The 21,480-nt window shown below is 29.3% G+C and overlaps 10 protein-coding genes across 10 annotated transcripts; 5 read left to right on the forward strand and 5 right to left on the reverse strand.

The window, feature by feature from the left end:
- Positions 1 to 421: 421 nt before the first annotated feature.
- BN7_2932 (DUF1593 domain-containing protein) lies at positions 422 to 1,861 on the reverse strand (the record flags this gene model as incomplete). The annotated part of the gene is made up of 1 exon (XM_011276491.1): positions 422 to 1,861. The coding sequence occupies one exon, from the start codon at positions 1,859 to 1,861 to the stop codon at positions 422 to 424; it is 1,440 nt and encodes a 479-aa protein (XP_011274793.1).
- Positions 1,862 to 2,531: 670 nt separating this feature from the next.
- Positions 2,532 to 4,050, forward strand: BN7_2933 (DUF1593 domain-containing protein; the record flags this gene model as incomplete). Its single annotated transcript, XM_011276492.1, has 2 exons — positions 2,532 to 2,550; positions 2,636 to 4,050. 2 exons carry the CDS (start codon positions 2,532 to 2,534, stop codon positions 4,048 to 4,050), a joined length of 1,434 nt encoding a protein of 477 aa, XP_011274794.1.
- A 762-nt stretch (positions 4,051 to 4,812) lies between these two features.
- BN7_2934 (zinc-binding alcohol dehydrogenase family protein) lies at positions 4,813 to 5,919 on the forward strand (the record flags this gene model as incomplete). The annotated part of the gene is made up of 1 exon (XM_011276493.1): positions 4,813 to 5,919. One exon carries the CDS (start codon positions 4,813 to 4,815, stop codon positions 5,917 to 5,919), a length of 1,107 nt encoding a protein of 368 aa, XP_011274795.1.
- Positions 5,920 to 6,178: 259 nt separating this feature from the next.
- Positions 6,179 to 6,847, reverse strand: BN7_2935 (acyl-CoA thioesterase; the record flags this gene model as incomplete). Its single annotated transcript, XM_011276494.1, has 1 exon — positions 6,179 to 6,847. One exon carries the CDS (start codon positions 6,845 to 6,847, stop codon positions 6,179 to 6,181), a length of 669 nt encoding a protein of 222 aa, XP_011274796.1.
- Positions 6,848 to 8,799: 1,952 nt separating this feature from the next.
- BN7_2936 (uncharacterized protein) lies at positions 8,800 to 9,522 on the forward strand (the record flags this gene model as incomplete). The annotated part of the gene is made up of 1 exon (XM_011276495.1): positions 8,800 to 9,522. One exon carries the CDS (start codon positions 8,800 to 8,802, stop codon positions 9,520 to 9,522), a length of 723 nt encoding a protein of 240 aa, XP_011274797.1.
- A 1,627-nt stretch (positions 9,523 to 11,149) lies between these two features.
- BN7_2937 (uncharacterized protein) lies at positions 11,150 to 11,791 on the reverse strand (the record flags this gene model as incomplete). Its single annotated transcript, XM_011276496.1, has 1 exon — positions 11,150 to 11,791. The coding sequence occupies one exon, from the start codon at positions 11,789 to 11,791 to the stop codon at positions 11,150 to 11,152; it is 642 nt and encodes a 213-aa protein (XP_011274798.1).
- A 750-nt stretch (positions 11,792 to 12,541) lies between these two features.
- Positions 12,542 to 13,210, forward strand: BN7_2938 (acyl-CoA thioesterase; the record flags this gene model as incomplete). Its single annotated transcript, XM_011276497.1, has 1 exon — positions 12,542 to 13,210. The coding sequence occupies one exon, from the start codon at positions 12,542 to 12,544 to the stop codon at positions 13,208 to 13,210; it is 669 nt and encodes a 222-aa protein (XP_011274799.1).
- Positions 13,211 to 13,435: 225 nt separating this feature from the next.
- Positions 13,436 to 14,689, reverse strand: BN7_2939 (Omega-6 fatty acid desaturase, endoplasmic reticulum; the record flags this gene model as incomplete). The annotated part of the gene is made up of 1 exon (XM_011276498.1): positions 13,436 to 14,689. The coding sequence occupies one exon, from the start codon at positions 14,687 to 14,689 to the stop codon at positions 13,436 to 13,438; it is 1,254 nt and encodes a 417-aa protein (XP_011274800.1).
- Positions 14,690 to 16,923: 2,234 nt separating this feature from the next.
- On the forward strand, positions 16,924 to 18,492 carry BN7_2940 (uncharacterized protein; the record flags this gene model as incomplete). Its single annotated transcript, XM_011276499.1, has 1 exon — positions 16,924 to 18,492. The coding sequence occupies one exon, from the start codon at positions 16,924 to 16,926 to the stop codon at positions 18,490 to 18,492; it is 1,569 nt and encodes a 522-aa protein (XP_011274801.1).
- A 50-nt stretch (positions 18,493 to 18,542) lies between these two features.
- On the reverse strand, positions 18,543 to 19,487 carry BN7_2941 (Actin cytoskeleton-regulatory complex protein; the record flags this gene model as incomplete). The annotated part of the gene is made up of 1 exon (XM_011276500.1): positions 18,543 to 19,487. The coding sequence occupies one exon, from the start codon at positions 19,485 to 19,487 to the stop codon at positions 18,543 to 18,545; it is 945 nt and encodes a 314-aa protein (XP_011274802.1).
- Between the last annotated feature and the right edge of the window lie 1,993 nt (positions 19,488 to 21,480).

Raw genomic sequence — 21,480 nt, forward strand, 5'->3', positions numbered from 1 at the left:
GCTAGAGTACGCCACATGACGATTTTGAATCATCAAGACAGCTCATAGCAAGATAGCGTCAAGTATTCAAGATGATCAAGGTCAAGTAACCAAGATGATCAAGAGAGCGGATCAAGTAATCAAGATGTTCAAGATAGCGAGCTAGTGATCAAGATCTAGCGTCAAGCAATCAAGACGGCGCCAGTGGTCAGTAATTGGTACTGAAATGAACGACACATCGAAGCACAAAATCATAATATATCAGTATTATTTACTTATTGGAAATTCTGGATTATTTATACAAATCATTTGAATTCTATGGCGGCTGATCTTCATCCCGAGTAAAGTTCCCCTTAATCGACAATAATATGACAAACGTGAGTTTGATTATATAATACAAAAGGTATATAAACTATATAGTACTCAACCATTCACTTCTAGCTCATTCTTTAAGAGCTTTGACCAAAAATCTTCTATATGAGCTTGTTTTTCCATTTGACACTTTCACAATAATATGATTTTCTTTACAATTTTCTAATTCTGTCTTTAATGTACCTAGACATAAATCATCAAATGATGGAATAGTAAACTCAACTTGATCTTCTCTAGTATTTAATGGTCTAATTTCAATTTCAACTACATCTGCCGCTCTTGAATCAATTGATGTAGCTTCTCTATAATGAAACCATTCAAATTCTAAATCATGACCATTCAAATCATAACTTTGTGAAACATCTAATACAACAGTGGAATTTAACCTTGCTTCCACGATGAATGGTAACACACTTTGTGTCTCATTAGCAACAATAATAGGTTCATGATAAGTTTCATTGAAATCTTTCACGGTCCATTGCATTCTTGCTGCAAAATCACTTTGATACTCAGGTCTCCATCTCCAAACTGTTGCTTGAGAACTAGTAAAATTATCACCATTAATACCAATAACATGATCCTCAACATCTGCATAATGATTAAAAGCCCCACTAGCATCGATTAATCCATAACGACCACCCCATCCACCATATTCAGGATGTGAAGGAACATTCAACCCATTTGGTAAAACTGAAAAAGTGGTTGGCGTATCACCTTCATAAATGAATGCCTTGTCTAAATAATGTTCTCCTAATGGACCAACATCTTGAATGTGTTCTTTCACCCAATCTTCGGCAATCCATGAACCATCTGGTCCACCTTTATCAAAATTATAAGTTTCTTCACCTGAAATTCCAATCCATGCTGAGTTTCTATAATGATTAAAAGCATGAATTGAAGCGATATATCTTAGTTTAGGATATGTGAATCTAATCCAAGGACCAGTATTATCTTGATCAGATATTGTATAAACTGAAAGTTTGGAAATAACAGAATCAACTTCTTCTTTTGATCTATTTTCTGAAAGATGTTTCAATGTTTCAGCTAAGACATTAGCACCTCCCCATACCAAAATATAAAGGTAATCATCAACATCTTTCAATTGATCAATAGTTTGAATTAAATGTTCAGCACCAGAACTTAATGTGTTATTTTCTAAAGCTAGTGATCCATACTCTCCATGGCCTTTCTTAACGATGCTTCTTAAATAATCAGCTGTTGGATATTGATCTGAATGTTTGATCAAATTTTCATAAACTTGTTCATATCCTTCCAAAACTGGGGAAATATCTTCTTCATGAGTTGTTGTATTCAACCATTGTGAAGTTGTAGCAACAATACCATGTAAATTGATCTCATTTGTATACAGCAATAACCTGACTAACGATTCAGCATCATCTGGTTCATTACTTATATCTGTAAGGACGAAAACATTTGGTTTATAATCTTTCAATGGGATCTGTGAAATCACAGTTGTGATCAATAATGAAATGATCAATAATAATTTCATCTTGTTGATATAAATATCCAATGTTATTAAACTCCATATGGCTTCATTGACTGATCTCTGGGGATTTGGGTCTTTATATAGATCTTAGATTCATTATTTTAGTCGAACAAATTCTTTCATTGGATCAGCTTGTGTATAAACAATCGGCTATTTTATTCATCAAGCAAACAAAAACAAGGTCAATCTCTGAAGGAAATAGCCTATTAAGTCTGGGGTCAGGCACATCAAAGTGTATGAAATTTGAAGCCACTTATTTATACTTAGTCATACTTCTTTGTACTAATTTGTATCTAATTTATACCTAATTCGATGATTTAACTCAAGTTGTCGATCTTCTCCGCTGATGATCGTCGGTATTATGATTACTGATTCGTGGAAATCTGTATGCGAGTTCTGAAAATTCTGGGGAAAAACATCAATTACATATCAATTACGTTTTCTTCGTAAGTGCTAAGTTGTAAAATTGAATTCAGTACTCAGTTACTCAGTTTTTGCGAGTCGGCGCTTTAGATTTTTAGAACTACAATAGGCTAAAATTTTCAATTAACTTTTCAGAAAGGTAAATAGCCTATACAGAAGTCACACATGGGAAAGATTCAAGATGAGAGATCAGAGAACCCCTTATATAAAAGACTTTAGCAGCTACTTATACTTTGAAATATATTTAAACATGCGTACATCTAGGTGTTGTAGTACTTATACTCTATAACTTCACACATTACAAAGGGACAACAAGTGGTTACCAGTTTGAAATTATGAAGTTGCTGTTGATAGTATCATTGTTAATCTCTTCAGTCACTTCTCTGATCCCATTGAAAGATTATAAGCCAAATGTCTTTGTCCTTACAGATATAAGTAATGAACCAGATGATGCACAGTCTTTGGTTCGGTTGTTTTTATACACAAATGAGATTAATTTACATGGTATTGTTGCTACAACTTCACAATGGTTAAATACCACAATTCATGAACAAGATATTTTCCCAGCTATTGATGGTTATGAAGAAGTTTATCCAAATTTAATCAAACACTCAGATCAATATCCAACAGCTGATTATTTAAGAAGTATTGTTAAAAAGGGTCATCCAGTATATGGTACCCTGGCATTAGAGAACGATACATTAAGTTCTGGTGCTGAACACTTACTTGAAACCATTAATAAGCTGAAAGATATTGATGATTATCTTTATGTATTGGTTTGGGGTGGTCCAAATGTTCTAGCAGAAGCTTTAAAACATCTTTCAGAGACTAAGCCAAAAGATGAAGTTGATCTTATTATTTCCAAACTTTCTGTTTATACAATATCTGATCAAGATAATACAGGTCCTTGGATTAGATTTACATATCCTAAACTAAGATATATCGCTTCACTTCATGCTTTTAATCATTATCTCAAAGCTGCATGGATAGGAATTTCAGGAACAGGATATGACGAAGGTGGACCAGATAATTCTTGGGTATCAGATTCTTGGGCTAAAGAGAATATTCAAGATATTGGACCATTAGGAAAACAATATCTAGAACGTGCATATATTTATGAAGGTGATACACCGACTACTTTTTCAGTCTTACCAAATGGCTTGAACGTTCCTTCACATCCTGAATATGGTGGATGGGGCGGTCGTTATGGATTAATTGATGCTAGTGTAACTTACAATCAATATTCAGATACTATAGATCATGTTACTGGTTTAAATGGAATAACTTTCAATAGTTCTCAAGCAACTATTTGGAGATGGAGGCCTGAGTATCAAGGTAATTTTGCAGCAAGAATGCAATGGACAATTAATGACTTCAATGAGACTTATCATGAACCTATCGTTGTTGCTAATGGAACTCAAAGTGTATTGCCATTCATTTTGGAGGCAAACTTAAATTCCACTGTTGTATTAGACGTTTCACAAAGTTATGATTTGAACGGGCATGAATTGAAATTTGAGTGGTTTCATTATAGAGAGGTATCATCAATAGATTCCACCGCTTCGGATGTTGTTGAGATTGAAATCAAGCCATTGAACTCCAAAAAAGACCAAGTTGAATTTACTGTTCCTTCATTTAATGACTTATGTATAAGCAAGGCAAACACAGAGCTACCAAATTGTAAAGAAAATCATATTATAGTTAAAGTCTCAAATGGGAAAGCAAGCTCGTATAGAAGATTTTTGGTTAAAGCTCTTAAAACTTATTAATCAATAAAGCTTTGTATTGTTGATTAATTTTAATTGATGATTTGTATATCTATTAATGAACCATTGGTTGATGATCTTTAATGTTGTAAATAGCTACTGCTTTACCCAAAATATAATTCACTTTGACAACACGTATTAAACAAAATGAACTGCATATACATATTATACGTATGAAGAGCAAGATTACAAATCTAATTAAATGCTCAAGTGGTTCACAGCTCATATACCACTCATCTGATTCTGAGCATGTGAATATGACCAAGTTCTTCAAGTATGGTATATTATTATTAATCAAGTTAGTTTATATTATATCCCCGATATTTTCTATATAAAAATTCTAAATCCCGTCAAAACTCCGATCCACTTTTTCCGTTTACAGTCCGTTAGTAATCACCGCACTTTAAAGTTTAGTTAACGATACGTTTCAAAAGCCGTTAAAAGAACAAAATTTTGGTAATTATGTTGTATGTGTATTATAAATCATATTCATTAGAATATCCTCATTTCTGTGCTGATATCACAGTCTTTAAGCACCAAAAAGAATCTTTATAACGTTAAAGACGTTATAGCAATTTCATAAACCAATTTGTAAGCTCAAAATCGTGTTCTTATCAAAATTATTTTTTTAGTTAGCCCAGGTTACCTACAAATGTGGGTATAAAAGGAATTCCATCCCCCTTTAACTTAAGATATAATAACTCAATTCATATCAATTCATATCAATCATATTATACAATTGATTTATATACAAATTATTCAAAAATGTCAACTAATAACGCTGCTATCTTTTCAGGTTCTCTTGAAGATCCATCAAAAATTGTTGAAATTAAACAAGTTCCATATCCAAAAGCTTCAGATGATCAATTAATTGTTAAAGCTGTTGCTTATGCTATCAATCCAACTGATTGGAAACAAATCTATTTTGGATTAACTCCAAAAGGTTCAATCACAGGTTCTGATGTTTCAGGTATCGTTGAATCTGTTGGTGCCAATGTTAAAGGTTTTGCTAAAGGTGATTATGTTTCAACTTTTGTTCAAGGTAATGTTAGTCCAGATTTTGGTGGGTTCCAAAACTATGTTAGAGCTGATCCTTCAACTACACTTAAATTTGATCCAAAACAAATCTCTGAAGATGCTTTAAAAGAAGGTGATTATGAATCAAGTATTACAAAATCATTTGAAGGTGCTGCTTCATTACCTTTAGGTTTAACTACTGTTAGTATTTCATTTGCTTCGAATTTGGAAATTCCATTATCAAAAGAAGCTAACAAGGGTAAATCTATCTTAATTTGGGGTGGTGCTACTGCTACTGGTATCTTGGCTATTCAAGTTGCTAAACAAATTTATGGTTTAAATGTTTTAACTACAGCTTCATCTAAAAACCATGAATATTTGAAATCAATTGGTGCTGATGAAACTTTTGATTATCGTGATCCAAAATCTTTAGAACAATTAACTAAATTTGATATTTCTTATGCTTTAGATACCGTTTCTGCAGATAATACATTCCAACAAACTTATGATGCTACAAAAGGTTCATCAAACGTCAGATTAGATAACTTGTTATTCATCCAAGATAAAGATTTGAAAAAAGATGATAGATCTGGTAAACATACTGTTGTCAATAGTACTTTAGCTTATGTTGCTGTTGGTCGTCCAATTAATGCTTATGGTATGACTTTAGAAATTACACCAGAACAATTTACAAGATTTAAAGAATTATGGTTTAATGTCTTACCAAACCATTTAAGTTCAATCAAACATGCTAACTTGAAAGTTTTGAAATCTGGTTTAGAAAGTGCTAATGAAGGTTTTGAATTGAATAAACAAGGTAAAGTTAGTGCTCAAAAAGTTGTTTTCAGAGTTTGAATTTGAATCAACTTTTACTGTTTGATGAACGTTTAATGGATTTAATATATGAGTATATGATTTATATATGAATATAATTGTAGGTCGTCACTATACAAAGCTTAGATTCAATTCAATCAGATCCACTTCTTCATAATAATTACATATATGAAAACCTTCAAAAGTTCTTAATAATTCTGCCCTTAGCTCCAATTACCGCGAATTATTTTACCTATACCTTGTAACTCCACCCATTCAAACCCTAAATCATCTCTGGACTCTAGATGTCCAACGCTTCAACATCTCCAGTATCAACAAACCATTTCACCAAATCAACGCCTCTCTTAGCCTCTTCTTCATATTGCTCAATTTGATAACCACAAAATTTTAGTGCCTCTTTTGGACTTATAGTTTTTCTACCATCTTTTAAAACATACTTAGTTATACAAACTGCATGAATGATTTCACCTTTTTCACCTGTTGAAACAAATTTTGATAAAATGAATAACCATTTCCTATCCCATCCAAGGATTCTATGCTTTACTTGATATGATTGAAAAGGTTTAATTTCTTTTTTGAATGTTACAAATATATTAGCAAGAGGAACATATGGCCATGTTTTGGATTCAGTTTGGTAAAACATAAAGAATTTTTGAAGTCTTGATACCATTAATCTTGCTCTTGATATATCTAATTCATGGAAATAAGTTGAATTGGATTTATGACAATATGCATCACATTCAAATGGTGAATTATAAGTTTGAGATGTTGAAGTTTCAAAAGGTGATTTTTCAGAATAATCATTAATTAATAAAGATTTGATAAATTTAGGGAATATGATACCCATTGCAATTTCATAATAAAACCTGATGTAAAAAACTCCTGGTAATGTTTTATAAGTTGATAACAAGAAGGCATATAATGAATATATTGCAATTGTTTTCCACATAGTTTAAGAAGTTTGCTAGTCTATGATAAACCAATTGATGAAACCCAAATGAAAGGGGTCTAATTTATATCTGAATAAAAGGTACAATCTTATTGATTTATATATATATATATATCATGTTATGACTATGAACGCCTTTTTGCTCTGATGTATAAGTTAAGTTTTGTGGTGATCCCATATATAAATGTTGCCTATCTCGAACAAGCTGCCTTAGTATCTTATCCATCATGTAGCCTCAAATCCAGTGAGTACTTATAGCTTGTATAAGAAGTAAGGATATCAAAACATCGTAATCGATTCTACTTTAAGGTTTTATAACTGCCAATCTTTTCTTTGTTATCGTTATGGAATGGAAAAACAAGGGGAAACAAACGTATGGTAACTTGTAAGTTTTATGGGACCAAATAAGATCAAAGATCTAGATTCCATATCAATTAGTTATTCTTCAAGATTAATACACCTACATTTGGAGTAGGTGATTAAAATTCAATACGCTTGTTTATAAAACAGGACTCCTGGCTCAAAAAACCGGGTGGTTAGTTTAATTGCTAATGATTTCAAAGCGCTAAGGAGAGATTTTAACTACAAGAACTAATCAAAACTTGAAGACAAATGAATCAGAAAGTGATAGCTAATTGTTCATCAGCTAATGTTCGGAGACTTTTGATTCACTCGATCATATATTTATGATGATCTATAACCACTGGAATTATTCAATTGAATTCATTCAAGATTTGTTATAAATAATTTCTGTTAATCTGCAACTAATTAATCATGCAATATAAAAGGTCAGATCATGAAAACAAAGTACCATAATATTAAAGCTGTAAAACCAATAAATGCTGATATTAATTATGTAAAAAACACGTGAAAGAAACCATACTTGGTAGATCAAGAACATACGTGAAAGCTGAAGTTCCTGGTGTGCAACAGGAATGTGTATCAATAATAAATATTTCAAGGTTCCAAATTTTTAAAAATATAGTTGATCGGTGGCAAAATCAATTTTTTTTATTATACGTCGTACTACTGGCGCTACTAGTGCAATATGCGCCAGCTGGAACATCAAATCAAATTACATAGCGGTTAATATAACGATCAATAAACTACTACAAATCCACAAATTATGAAAACATGATTAGTCTAAGGAGTGAATACAAGTTCTTTAAAATCCAAAAAGGTCATCAGAAACATTGTAGTATCCTCAAACATCTGTATATAATTAAATTATCATATATATGATCGTATATATCAATATATCAATATATAGATCGATCATAAATCATGTTATATTGATGGATAAATTCGAGTTAAGTGGAGTCACAATATAGCGCTCCGTGGTATGTTGTTTCTTTCTACTTTTTTCCATCATTTTGATTGTTTACTAACAATTGTTTAAGATTAAAGGCCTTTTTTTTGTTTTCAAAAGTGTTAAGGATCAAGTTTACTTTTTATATACGCGCTTTTTTTTTTTTTTTTTTAAATTGAATTTGTGGTACTTCCATAAAGTTTAATCATTCATCAAAATAATCAATCAACAAAAGAGTCACAATTACATGTATGATCCGTCCAGTATGAGTAAAGATAATCTTCAAGATGGCTCTATCATCAAGGTATAAGCTGCTAGTTGATAAATCTCCTATTTTGAAAACATTATTATCATTAGATTCAAATGATGAATCAATAGTTACAACAAAATCCAAAAATAATTCAACACTTACAAAATTATCAATTAATCAAAGTTCAACTTATTTAGCAACTTTTGAGATAGATCCTGTGGTTATTTGTTCATTTTTAAATATCCCAAGTGATAAAGATAGTTTTAGTTATGAAAATGTTGAATATTTAATTGTAAATTTGATACCCATGATTATTATAAAACAACAAATTTGAGATCTTAAACTAACATTTGAAATTTTTATAAGGAATTTTCACGTCAAGTCATAATATCAATGTGTTATATCTTTGGTACAACTATGTTCGGCTTAATAGATGATGGATCTCTTCGGAAATTGTTATTAAATAGTAGAGATGGTTTCCAAAATGCATTAAAATTGATTATTGATAATAATAAACTGGTTTTCCAATTATTAGATAAAGATTATAAGAAATTTATACATCCAAATACAGAATTTGTTTTAAATTATCTTGTATGCAGACATGTGAGAATTATGAGAAAAGATGTTCATGAATTAAGAATCCATGATCCAAGTTATGGTACAGTTGATTGTACAAGGGAGGAAATGTATGAACAAAATGAGAAATTTTCAAAAAAATATGATTTGAAAAATTTAATACAATTTGAACTTGATTTCCCTTTCATTGATCCAAATCCATCTATAAATCAAGAGGAATATATATTTGATTATGAATGTCAATCAACTGAAAGGCAAAAAGCAAGAAAATTAGATTATTTAGTTGTTGAACAATCAATAGGTCCAAGAAATGATTTATTTAATATTGATTTACATTCAAGAGCTACAAAGATTAATAAAGTTCATAAATTAGTTAAAGAATGTTTCAATAAAGCAACAAAATTAAGAAATGTCCCAGATAGATATAATGGGGATTCATTCATTGATTATAAAAAATCACCACTGTCTTTAAAATTAAAAGATGCTTATCTTTTAGAAGAAGTTAAAGTTATTGCTAAAAGAAATTTAATCAACATTTGAATTTTGATCTCCGATATCGAAAATTTAGCCGCTGTGTGTTTTTGTTTTTTTACAAGAGTTAATATAAAAGACAGTCATTTCCCAATTATTTATTTTTTGTTCATTTTATTTAATCTTCATTCTATGTTGTTTTTTTTTTATGACCATATATGACATATAAGATCATTAGTATAGCAGACTAAAGTAACCACAGCATTAATGATCCAAGTTTTAAATGGCAGTAATTGTCTCATGTTCTAGATCCAATTTATAAATTTATTCACTGATGTATATATAATTCATATTATGATTGATATGTCATTTGATATACATTGAATTCATGAAGCTGAGAATATGAAACTTTCTTTTTGGTGTTATATAAGAAGAATATTTCAACCTTGGTTCATTTTGTTGTTTATTCTGTTTATTATAATTGTAGTTTAATTCTAGCATTCCTACTCAATAGATTATGATATTAGGCGCTGGGTAAATCTATGAACTAGCACTAGATCAACTATGTCAATCAATGCAGTCAACTTTACAATGGTGTTATCAGTTAGGACTTGATATAGTATATATGTAGACTCTCTATCATGTTCGTAGTTTGGATAGTTTACCGCTGTGTATTAACATATTAATTTCTCTTTACTTATTGAATTCAATCGAGTATTACGTATACAAGAGATTTATTGAAAAATAAAGGTATGAACACAAAAGCATCAAAAAGAAAATAAAAATATTAGTGTTTTCTTCTTTCCCATCACAATTATTTAATGTTTATTATTTTGCCTGAAATAACGCATGCTTTTGATTGACATCGAACAGATCATAACTAAACCTATTGATATTGTATCTAACCATGGGATTTCTTTTTTTCTGAATGAAAACTTGTTGTGATTGTTATTTATCAATGGCATTAGACAAGTACTTTTATCAAATTTAAATTAAATTAATATACAATTATTTGAGAAGATACAAAGTTTCTAATGGATCATTACTTATGATTAACTAAAGAACTTTTATCAATTACTTGAATAATTTCATTTGTTTATATCAGCTTGTCCTTGTAGTTCAATTCTTAATATTATTTTGATCGATTTCTTTAAATTAGCCGCTGAAGTGTATTTTCAAGATATTTATATATAAAGATGAAAGATTCCTGGTTTTTGTATAATAATATTATAGTATATTAGTATTCTTAGAATTATGATTAAGATTGTTGATTGATTGATGTACCCAAAAGAGCTAACAACAATATTAAATGAGATTTTTGATTGATTGATCACTACCTAAAAGCACTAATAACATTAAATTAAGTACATTGAGTTCTCTTAAATATATGAGATGGCCAGGTATTTCAATAATCCATCATATATTATAGAACAGCTTACAAATAAATGATCAGATAAATTAGCAAAGATCTTATTGATAGTTCTTGGAAATATAGAAAACAAAAATCTAATGCTTATTTGAATTCTTATTCATTAGATAACCATTGTAGCTAACCATTCGATACTCTCATATATAGTCATTTTATGTTGATGTTGTTCATACATTAGCCGCCATAAAAACATATGAAACTACACACAAAAAGGAAGATACCACAATAAACATTCATTCTTAATTATACTAGGATCGATGTAGTAGATCACTCTTCATCCATACTTTGTTTAGCAATATCTTTTATAACTTCAGAAAGATGATTATCATCTCTTTTTAAAAACAGTGGTGATTTCTTATAATCAATAATTGAATTGCCATTTAATCTATCTGAAACATTTATTTTATTTCTCTTTTTAAAACATCTTTTAACTAATACATGTAAAGTAGAAATCTTGACATTAGCTCTTGAATTTTGATCGATATTCAATAAATCACTTCTTGAACCTCTTGATTGTTTGATAACCAAATAAGCTAATTTTCTCGTTTTCTCCTTATTGGTTAATCTATTTGAAACTTCAATATTATCAAAAAGGAAATTTCTTTGATCAATGTTTGGATCTGGATCTTTATATGGGAAAATAACATCATTGGTTTTAAAATATCCCTTGTCACGCTTCCTAGAGCTTTCAAAATCTAAATTATCCAAACCTTCTTGAGTTACAGAATCAATAACAGGACCATAACTTGGATCATTTGTATGAATTCTTAATTTAACAATATCTCTTCTAATAGATCTTAAATGTCTACTTAAAATTAATTGAACAACAGCTTTTGAATAAGGATGTATAATGGTTTCACCTTGTGGATCTATTAAATGGAAAACCAATTTATTTTTAGCAATTATCATCTTTATAACTTTACTTGAATCTTGGGCATTTTTTAATTTTGGATCAAAAGCTAAAATAGCAAAATCAGGATCTCCATAGATATAACAAAGTGAAATTGCAACTTGACGAGTGAATTCCTAAATTTCATATAATTGTTAGCTTGGTTTCAAATTAATCTAGCTGTATAATATGTGCTTTGTAAATAATTCAGGGTTTCAAATTACAATTAAATATTCAATATTTTCTTGACAAAAACTATTCTCTTCACGTGGTAAATTCAATAATGAATAAATTATATCATGATCTAATATAAATGGTGATAAAAAAGTTCTTCCTCTTTCTATTGATAAACAGGTGACTGAATATCTACTATTGTTTGATTTTGTGGTGACTATACTTTGATCATCTGAATCTAATGAAAGAATTGATTTTAATGGTGAGATCTCAACAAGATTTAGATAGCCTGATGTTAGCACCATTATAGCTTTGATTGTTGTTATTTGGTGATATGACTTCTTGGGTATTATAGTAGCTTGTAATTACTCTCAAAGCTTTCACCCTTTCAAGTTCAATTTGATTTAAAAAAGAACCACAAATACGTGCAATCGGGTTTATTCGGTCTTTTGTACAAATCCACCAAATCCTCGGTTAAAAAAAATCATTCTTCCGCACTGCGAAGTAATAAATTATAATATAAAAATATAAAAATCAACGACTTTTCTCATCAAAGTCAATTAACGTCTTATACATCTTCATCAAAAAAGACAAATATGTTAAAGACCATTGCCAAATATATATTCTATGCCTTTTTGGCTTCATCTTATAAATCATTACCGGGTGCTTATTATATAAGATTTTGGTATCAAGCAGCAATAAACATTATAATACCAAAATATATTAAATCATTAATTATAAATGATTTATCATCAAAATCACCATTTGAAACATCAAGTATACATACATATAATTCCCCATTTGAATGTGATGGATATTTCCATAAATCAAATTCAACTTATTTTGAAGAATTAGATATATCAAGAACAAAATTAATGACTACAATTTTCCAAAAATTTTTCATGTTTTATAAGACAGAATCTAAGACATGGCCTTATGTACCTGTTGCCAACGTGTTTTCTACATTCAAGAAAGAGATTAAACCTTATCAAAAATACGAAGTTAAGAATAGAATTCTTGGATGGGATCAAAAATGGTTATTTATTTTGTCAAAATTTGTTTCAATTGGTAAAAAAGGTGAAGTTATTCATGCTGTTTGTATAACTAAATATGTTTTAAAAGATGGTAGAAAAACTGTTAGTCCAAGAGATGCATTAAAATTTTGTGGTTATCAAGTTGAAAAATATGAAAAAGAATCTGAAAAGGGAGTTGAATTGGTTAAATGGTTTGTTGATACTGGTGATGTTGAAGTTTTAGATATATAGATTGTTGAAATACATAAAAATTCAGAATAATAAACATAAATAATTATTAAAGAGAAACGGATCTATATAAAATGTATGTGTATATATAATTGTAAACTTAAAGTGAACTTTATTTTTTTTTAGATTTGGATCTTGAATTGAAAATCTTAGATCTGGTTTGTTTAACTTTAATTATAATAAAAAATTGTTGTTTCTTGTTTTTCAAATCATTAGGAAATGTATATCTTAATCTCTTGCTTTAACACCAATATTGTTTCTATTTCTAAACATTCTAACACCATTATCACCATCAACGAATTGACAAGTTCTTGCAGATTTCCATAAGGCAACAAACATATTTTCTTTATTTGATCTATAATGTTTACCCATAACTTTTTTAATTGCTTCACTTGCTTCTCTTGCATTATAAAATGGAATTCTTGAAACATAATGATGTAAAACATGAGTTTCAATAATATCATGGAAACAGAAAGGTCCAACAAATCCAAAATCTCTATCAATTGTTGCTGCAGCACCTCTTGCAAAATTCCATTTATCATTATCATAATGTGGCATTTCTGCATCTGTATGTTGTAAATAAGTAATGAAAACTAACCAATGATTAACAAATAAATATGGAATAACATAATTCATTGTAATATGAAATCCACCAAAAGTTTGATACCATTTATATAAAACTAAAGATTGAATCATAATACCTAAATCTGATAAAACAATAAACCAATAATCTTTTTTTTCAAATAATGGTGAAGTTGGATTAAAATGATTAACAGCCCATTTTGATCTATCTGGATATTTTTGTCCAGTAACATTTGTAGTTAAATAAGTTAACCAACCACCTAATTGTTGAGTAATTAATTGAATTAATGTAACAATTGGAGAATCTTCACCTAAATCTTCTAATTTTTCAACAAAATGTTTAGCTTTAAATTCATCTTTTGTTGGTGGAACGAAAACTGTATCTCTTGTTAAATGACCAGTTGCCTTATGATGTTTACCATGTGAATATTTCCATGAGAAATATGGAACTAAAAGGAAAGAATGTAAAACCCAACCAGTTAAATCATTAACCCAACCATAATCAGTAAAAGCTTGATGACCACATTCATGAGCTAAAACCCAAAGACCAGTACCAAATAAACCTTGTACTATAGTATAACCAGCCCATAATGAAGCTCTAACTAATTTATTAGGAATTGTTGGAATGAAAGTGTTTGCTAAATAGTAAAAAGTACCTAACCAAAAAATATCTCTGAAAACATAGTAGAAAGATTCCCAAACTCTTCTTTCATAACAATGAGCAGGAATAGCTTTTAAGATATCTTTGATAGTATAATCTGGAACTTCAAAAGTGTTACCAAAAGTATCAATTGCAGTTAATTTTTCAGTTTGAGATAATGTAGCGACATTTCCCTTTCTATTTGTGGTTGTTGTGGAATGATCCTTCACGTTATTATCAGAAGTGAAAGTTGTTGACATATTGGATCTAGATCTTTATTCAAAACTTGATTCTCTCTTTGATTCTGGGTTTTTGTGAAATGAAGCGCTTAACTGAGTCAAATGTATTACTTATCAACAAGTTAATGTGGATGAAGTTTTAATGGGGTGTTGAATATAGGGAAGATTGTTCAAATAGGCTTAGGATCAAATAGGTTTAGCGCTGTGTTGAAGATCTTGTAAGGAGGATTTTATGTTTTATATAATTTTTTTTTTCCTCTCTCGATTCGAAAAGACAACATACAAGAAATTTAAATTTAAATTTTAAATTGGATATACAAAAATTAAACTACGTACAAAAGATCAAACAATATTGAAAAAGGAATTCATCAACGTGTGGGCCACTTTTGTGTAATTACGACAGATTAGATAACCAAGTATCCACAAAAACAACCAATCATAATGATAGTTAATAGAGCTTTCAATTATACTCTCTCTCTCCTGTTTCTAGTCGCACCAGTCTGACTAAATCAAAGCCCATCCTCTATCATCTCATTTAAATCACTTTTGTATTTTCTTCATGCGATTCTCTACTGGTCAATTTTTTTTTTTGGGATTCACAGCGCATTGGATTTTTTTTGTTGGGGCGTCCTTTTTTCGCGAATAATTCAGGGGAGATGGTATGGGACACGGTGATATAAACTTTTTTACAATTATCCAAGAAAGTTTAAGGAATTGTTATTGGATGATAGACTGTGGCATTGATGGACGTAGAAGTCTTGATTCTGGAGTCAAAAGACAATTGTTTACGTTTATGAAATGTTGCTTTAGAATTGGATTGCTAGATAAGGGTGTATACTTAATACTTGATCAAGTCGTGTAAGCTCATAGATCTTTTAGATAACATCACTGAACGTTTAAAACTGTCACAACAAATTTCAGTTTGAATTGGTTTATGTACACGATTAATTGAATATCGTTTATGTTTGTCAATTCAACCAATCTGGAGAAGTACATGTTTGACAATTATATAGCAGCTAGTGAACAATAAATTTATATATAGCTGCTCAATCTAATTGATCAGAGTATTTTGTGTAATAAGTTATAACGAAGTTCGAACCCTTTAAACAAGGACCAACAATTAAAGTTTCAGCTAAACTCCAGAAGTTTAGCATACAGTAGTTTAAAGTGCATTTATATTAAAGTTAAAGAATAGAATAAATCATTTACTTGAAAGTTAATTGTAAAGTTTAAGAAATATCAATTGACACAATTTCTTTATATACTTGACTTGTTCTGTTTCAAGCTGAGGCTGCTGAGCTCTAGACGGATTTAACAAATTCAAAATCAACCCAACGGAATTTTCAAATGTAGGGTTACTTATCGTAAGAACATACAGCTACATTACCGAATATTGCATAAAAATCAAAATTTAAAAAAAAATAAAGAGAGAAAGATATGTATGATTCTGTAAAATTTGTGCACAACATCTATCAAATCTATGAAAAACATAGAAATTTATGGAGTTTAATAGGTTGAGTTCTAAATTATTTTGTGTCAAATATTTATATATTCTTTTTGTAAAACTATACTAAAAGTTGTCAAGTTAATGATGATAATGTAAAGTATTTTCAAAGGTTTAAACTTTAACTGTCCTGAATCATCCGATTAATATAATTCGCGGGTATATTTCGATTTCATAAAAAAAACAAAAAATTTTATTCAGATTTGAATTAAAACACTATATTTGAAAGAAAGAACACTAACGTTTAAATTGTTATGTCATGAAACGACATGGGATAACATGCACTTGAAGCTATGATCATTCCATCTGGTGTATTTATAACATGGTATCTTAATCCAGAAATTTTTGAAAATTACAATTATTGAACTCATATAGTGTATGTTTTTCTTTCAAGTTGAGATATTGTTATATTTACAAAAAAAAAGTATACAATATCAACAATACTAATGAAGTACTACACTTTGATGATTTAAAATATTCAATTGATTTGAAACCAATTTAACCCACTAGAAATTATGTGTGTGTATAGGTGAATAAATCAATTATCATTTTTCCATACTCAGGTTTTGTAATATGTTTTCAGATGCTTTTTCTATTATGTTTTTTTTTTTGATTCCCCAGAATTTGGTGATGTTTTTTTATTAGATCTAAAATTATGATATAGAAATCTAAAAATTAGCCGCTGAGATATATTTCTATCATATCAATCATTCTTTGAAATTGCCACCCAAGGATCCATACCTCATATGAAATGTTTAGTATCAATCTCAAGATATCCAAGACGAAATCAATTACACAAATTGAAGATCAAACAAATCAACTATTGGATCTTATTGAAGATTTATCTTCAGAATCAACTAGAGACAATAAAAAAGTTTCAGATGTACAAGATTGGGATGGTTCATGGTTAGGTTTCCTAAAATTTGCATATATTATTCCAGGTATTGGTATATCATATGGTATAATTTCACAATTTGCATTAATATTGGATAATTTAAATAAATTATCTTCATTATCTAAAACATCTTCACCAAAATGGAATTATTGGATTTTTATTACATATATTTGGACAACTTTTGCTTCTACAATATTGGTTGGTGATTATTTAGATCTGTGCAGTGTTTGGCAACCAATCAAGTTAAGTTGTGGATTATTTTTGTTAAGTGCTTATTCTACTTGTTTTACTCATAATTATTCTGTTTTTTTAATATTTATTGGTATAATATTAGGTTTTGCAACAGGTTTAATGTTAATGTGCTGTTTAGTTGCATTAAGTCGTCATGTTCAATATCAGAAAACCAATAGATCTACTTGCTTCATTGCCTTAAGTATAACAATTTTTTCATCATTCATAGGTATGCAATTAAGTGTTAATTTAAAAAGTTCGAAATCTTCATTACAACAAACACTTTATTCAATTTGTTGGTTTGTGTTTTGTACAATGATTTTCATCTTGATATTATGTTATAAAGCTATATTTTCTAGGAATTATCCTTGTGATGAAGGAAATTCACAAGTTAATGTGAATGGTCATGTTTCAAAAACAAAATCTTCAGTCCCAAGAAGAAAATATATTAGAAATTATCCATTCTATTTACACTCAGTATCAATTGGTATTGGATTTGCTTTAAGTTTAATTGTTAAGGAAAATTTATTTGATTTCTTAAGGTTAAACAATATTTATAAATCTTATTCTACGATATCAGAAATCTTAATTTATTTGTGGGGGAATTTAGTTGTTCTATCATTCACTAGTTCAGATCTTGAGAGAAAACATGATGTTTTCATGATGAGAACAGTTCTCCATTCATTAAGTTTTCTTTTTTGGTTACCATTAATATTTACAAGATCACCAGGAATTATATTTTTTTGCTCTCTATGGGGGTCAGTTCCATTATTCAATATATTTTATACTTCATTCATTTTAACATATACAAGATGTCCAATTATAAAAAGTTTTGGGAAATATTTATCAGAAACTTTATTTTTCGCTTCATTTCCTATGGCTATAGTTTTGATTATTGATAATCATTTCATAAAAAAATCAGGTTTAAATGGATCAAGATTCATTTGGACAGTATTAGTTTTGAATATTTTAATAATTATTTGTAATTTAATAGTTATGAATTCAGATTATAAAATTGCAAATTATAAACTTGAAACGATTTACAATTTTTTACAAAAATTACTTGGTAAAAAGGGATTATCTTTAAAAGTTAACGATGTTGGAAAATTACAAATTATACTCAAAGAGGAAAAAACATCATTGAATAAAGATAAAAAAATAACAAATATTGACATTAAAAACAAAAATACTTAATCATACCATCAATAATAGGTTATTTTGGAATTTTATTCAGCTTCTGGTGCTTAAACAAAATCAAGAATTTTTTCATATCCATCTCTATCCCGATTAATTATACAGCAACTAATACATCTAATCACTGAAGTGACTGCTAGAAAACATACTATAATTATGAAAGTCAAATTATCCATCAAAATCGTAATAATAATATGATGATCATCATCATCATGTTTATGTTTGTGTTTATGGTTTTTCTTCTTTTTATATGGTGGATCATTAGGTTTCTTACGTGGCTCCTTTGGTTCTTTTGGTGGTTTTGGTTCTTTTGGTGGTTCTGGTGGCTCTGGTTCTTTTGGTGGTTCAGGCTCTTTAGGTGGCTCAGGTTCTTTAGGTGGTTCAGGTTCTTTCCATTCCCAACGTTCCCATTCTTCAATATCATAATCACATTCACGTTCATTAACAAGATCATAATTAGTTCCATATGTAATTATACCAGTATAGTTAACATTATCAGTTATTTTTAAACATTGAAAATCACAAGTATAGTTCAAATAAGGATATAATAAATATTCTGAAATGTTTTTTTGAATTTCTTGATATGTTAAATTCACAAATAATTCACAAAATGGACCTGTTGGTTCTTCTGGTTTTTTCTTACCAAAATGTGGCCACCAATCAATTTCCAATTCATCATTATGGGGAAAAGCTTTTGATTTGAAATAAAATTTCTCAGATAAATCTTTTTGAATACCAGAATTTGAACAATTTTTATCAATTGATTGATTAACTAATGTTTTGGCAATTGAAACTGACAAAAATCCTTTATCTAAATTATCCAAAATACAGTGGTTTTTCTTAAATTGATGATGTGAAGTTGTTTCATTATTTAAAGTCCATATTTTCAACATTGGACCATTGTAATCAGAATTTGTCTCATGAGCTTTTATAGTTTGTAACAATTGAATAAATAAAACTAAAAAGATAACTAAAATCATCATTAAGATCATCATTTATCCTTAAATTTCAAATTTTTCAACATCAATTGATCACCCATGCACATTCGACGGGTTTTATATATACATCAATGATACATTGCTCTTTTTTTACTTGTCACATCTCAATTTTAACCCATTGAACCCCTAGAAACTCAATTCAAATACTACATTTTGAAGCACACGCATGCTTCTAGAACCAAGTAGACGAGTCTTTAAAAGTGCCATCTACAAACCTTATCCAGGGGGGCTAGAGCAAAGCAACTATAATATTATCAGTATAAATATACACACAGTATCCCTATTATTTTTCTTTCTCAATTAAATATGATTCAGCTATCAAACAATCCGTTGAATTATGAAAGAAGCTTGTAGATTGAAAATATCCTGATATAATTTATATGGTACTTCCAAAATCTTAGCCACTTATCAACATGCTAAAGCACATTTAAAACTAGATAAACCTTCATGTTTGGAGAGAGCTTACAGGATATGGTATAGGGAGTATATGAGTTAATTATTCAACGGTAGACGTTTGACTCTCGCACATTTCTCATCCTTAAATAAAAACGCATCAGATTATAAAAATCATAACGGATATAGACGGACAATCACATAAAGCTTATATTGATTATGTAATATACAATTGATAAAACTTATAAGCTTCGTTAAATAGCTTCAATAAAGGTTTTTTAAAAGATTTATATAATAGTGAAGATCAGATGGAGTGAAATAACCAATCTAGCATATCTTTGAGTCATTTCAGAAGAAAAAAAAATTAAACCTTTTTAAGTTTTCCATTTTTAAAGTAAAAATGAAATTTACATGGTCAGCATTTTGTAAAAATTAAATTTCAACAAAATTTCAATTACCCTCTTAAAGACAGATCTGATCACTTGATAGTTATATTTGAGCACTAAACTCTATAAAAATGTAATAAAATCCATATATCTTAATATAAAGTTTTCGATATAAATCGATCTAAACCGTTGATGTTCGATTTCGAGATCTCAGATCTTTCAAACTTATTTACACAAAGATAACTCAAGATACCCTTGAGTAAACAATTTAAGAAGACATATAAAAACAATAGATTAAATTATGAAGAATAATATATATCATATTGAAATCTATTGAGCAACTTATAACCTTATAAAATTCGAAACCCCAAAATTTACCCTACCTTCCAGAATAAAGCAAATCCAGGATACTATTTAATTTTATAGATTTCAAGTTAAGGCACTTTGGCCGAGTGGTTAAGGCGAAAGACTTGAATAGTTTAATCTTCGGATTATCATTACAAGGTTATCTTTTGGGATTTTCCCGCGCAGGTTCGAGTCCTGCAGGTGTCGAGATCTTCTTTTTTTTGCTGATTTCGCCGGCGATTTTCTTTTTAAGTATTCATTGTAACTATTTGGTATATCTTTAATAAGTATTATGGTAGTCTAATAAGTCTATTTAATCATCGTTATGGTATTCTGTGAAGTGTACCTCAACTGGATGTGTGTGCTTTGATTGATTTGTAGATCATATTAACACCCGTCAAAAACAGAGTTATTTAACAAAACTTTAGTGGTTAAAATCACAGATTTGTAGATCTCGATGTGTAGATTGAGATGCAGACATAATGAAGACATAAAATTGACGTGTAGATCAAGAAGACAGTTGTTCTTCCCTTCATTTGTACTCATATGATGGTTGTGTTCGTTCTTGATCTTATCAGCTTTTGTGATCTTTTTTGATGAGTCAACTAGTTTCCCGGTGAAAGCTCCGGTGATCTGGAATCACAAAAACTGGATGGTTAATTAAGCAAAAATTATCGTTTGAAAACTGTTTTGAAAACTTCTAAAAACCGTTTTAAATAGCTATTTATTTCATAATTTTAGACCCTCTATTTTCTCACTTGAAATCCATTTGAAGATCTTAGATTTCCAACCGATTTTGTCCATTGCAATTCTTAAGTGCGTTGATCGGGCCTGAATAAATCACCACGAAAAAAAAATAGATTTAT

The sequence above is a fragment of the Wickerhamomyces ciferrii genome, contig 00076, assembly GCF_000313485.1.
Source record: "Wickerhamomyces ciferrii WGS project CAIF00000000 data, strain NRRL Y-1031 F-60-10, contig 00076, whole genome shotgun sequence".
NCBI classification, from domain to species: Eukaryota; Fungi; Ascomycota; class Saccharomycetes; order Phaffomycetales; family Wickerhamomycetaceae; genus Hansenula; species Hansenula ciferrii.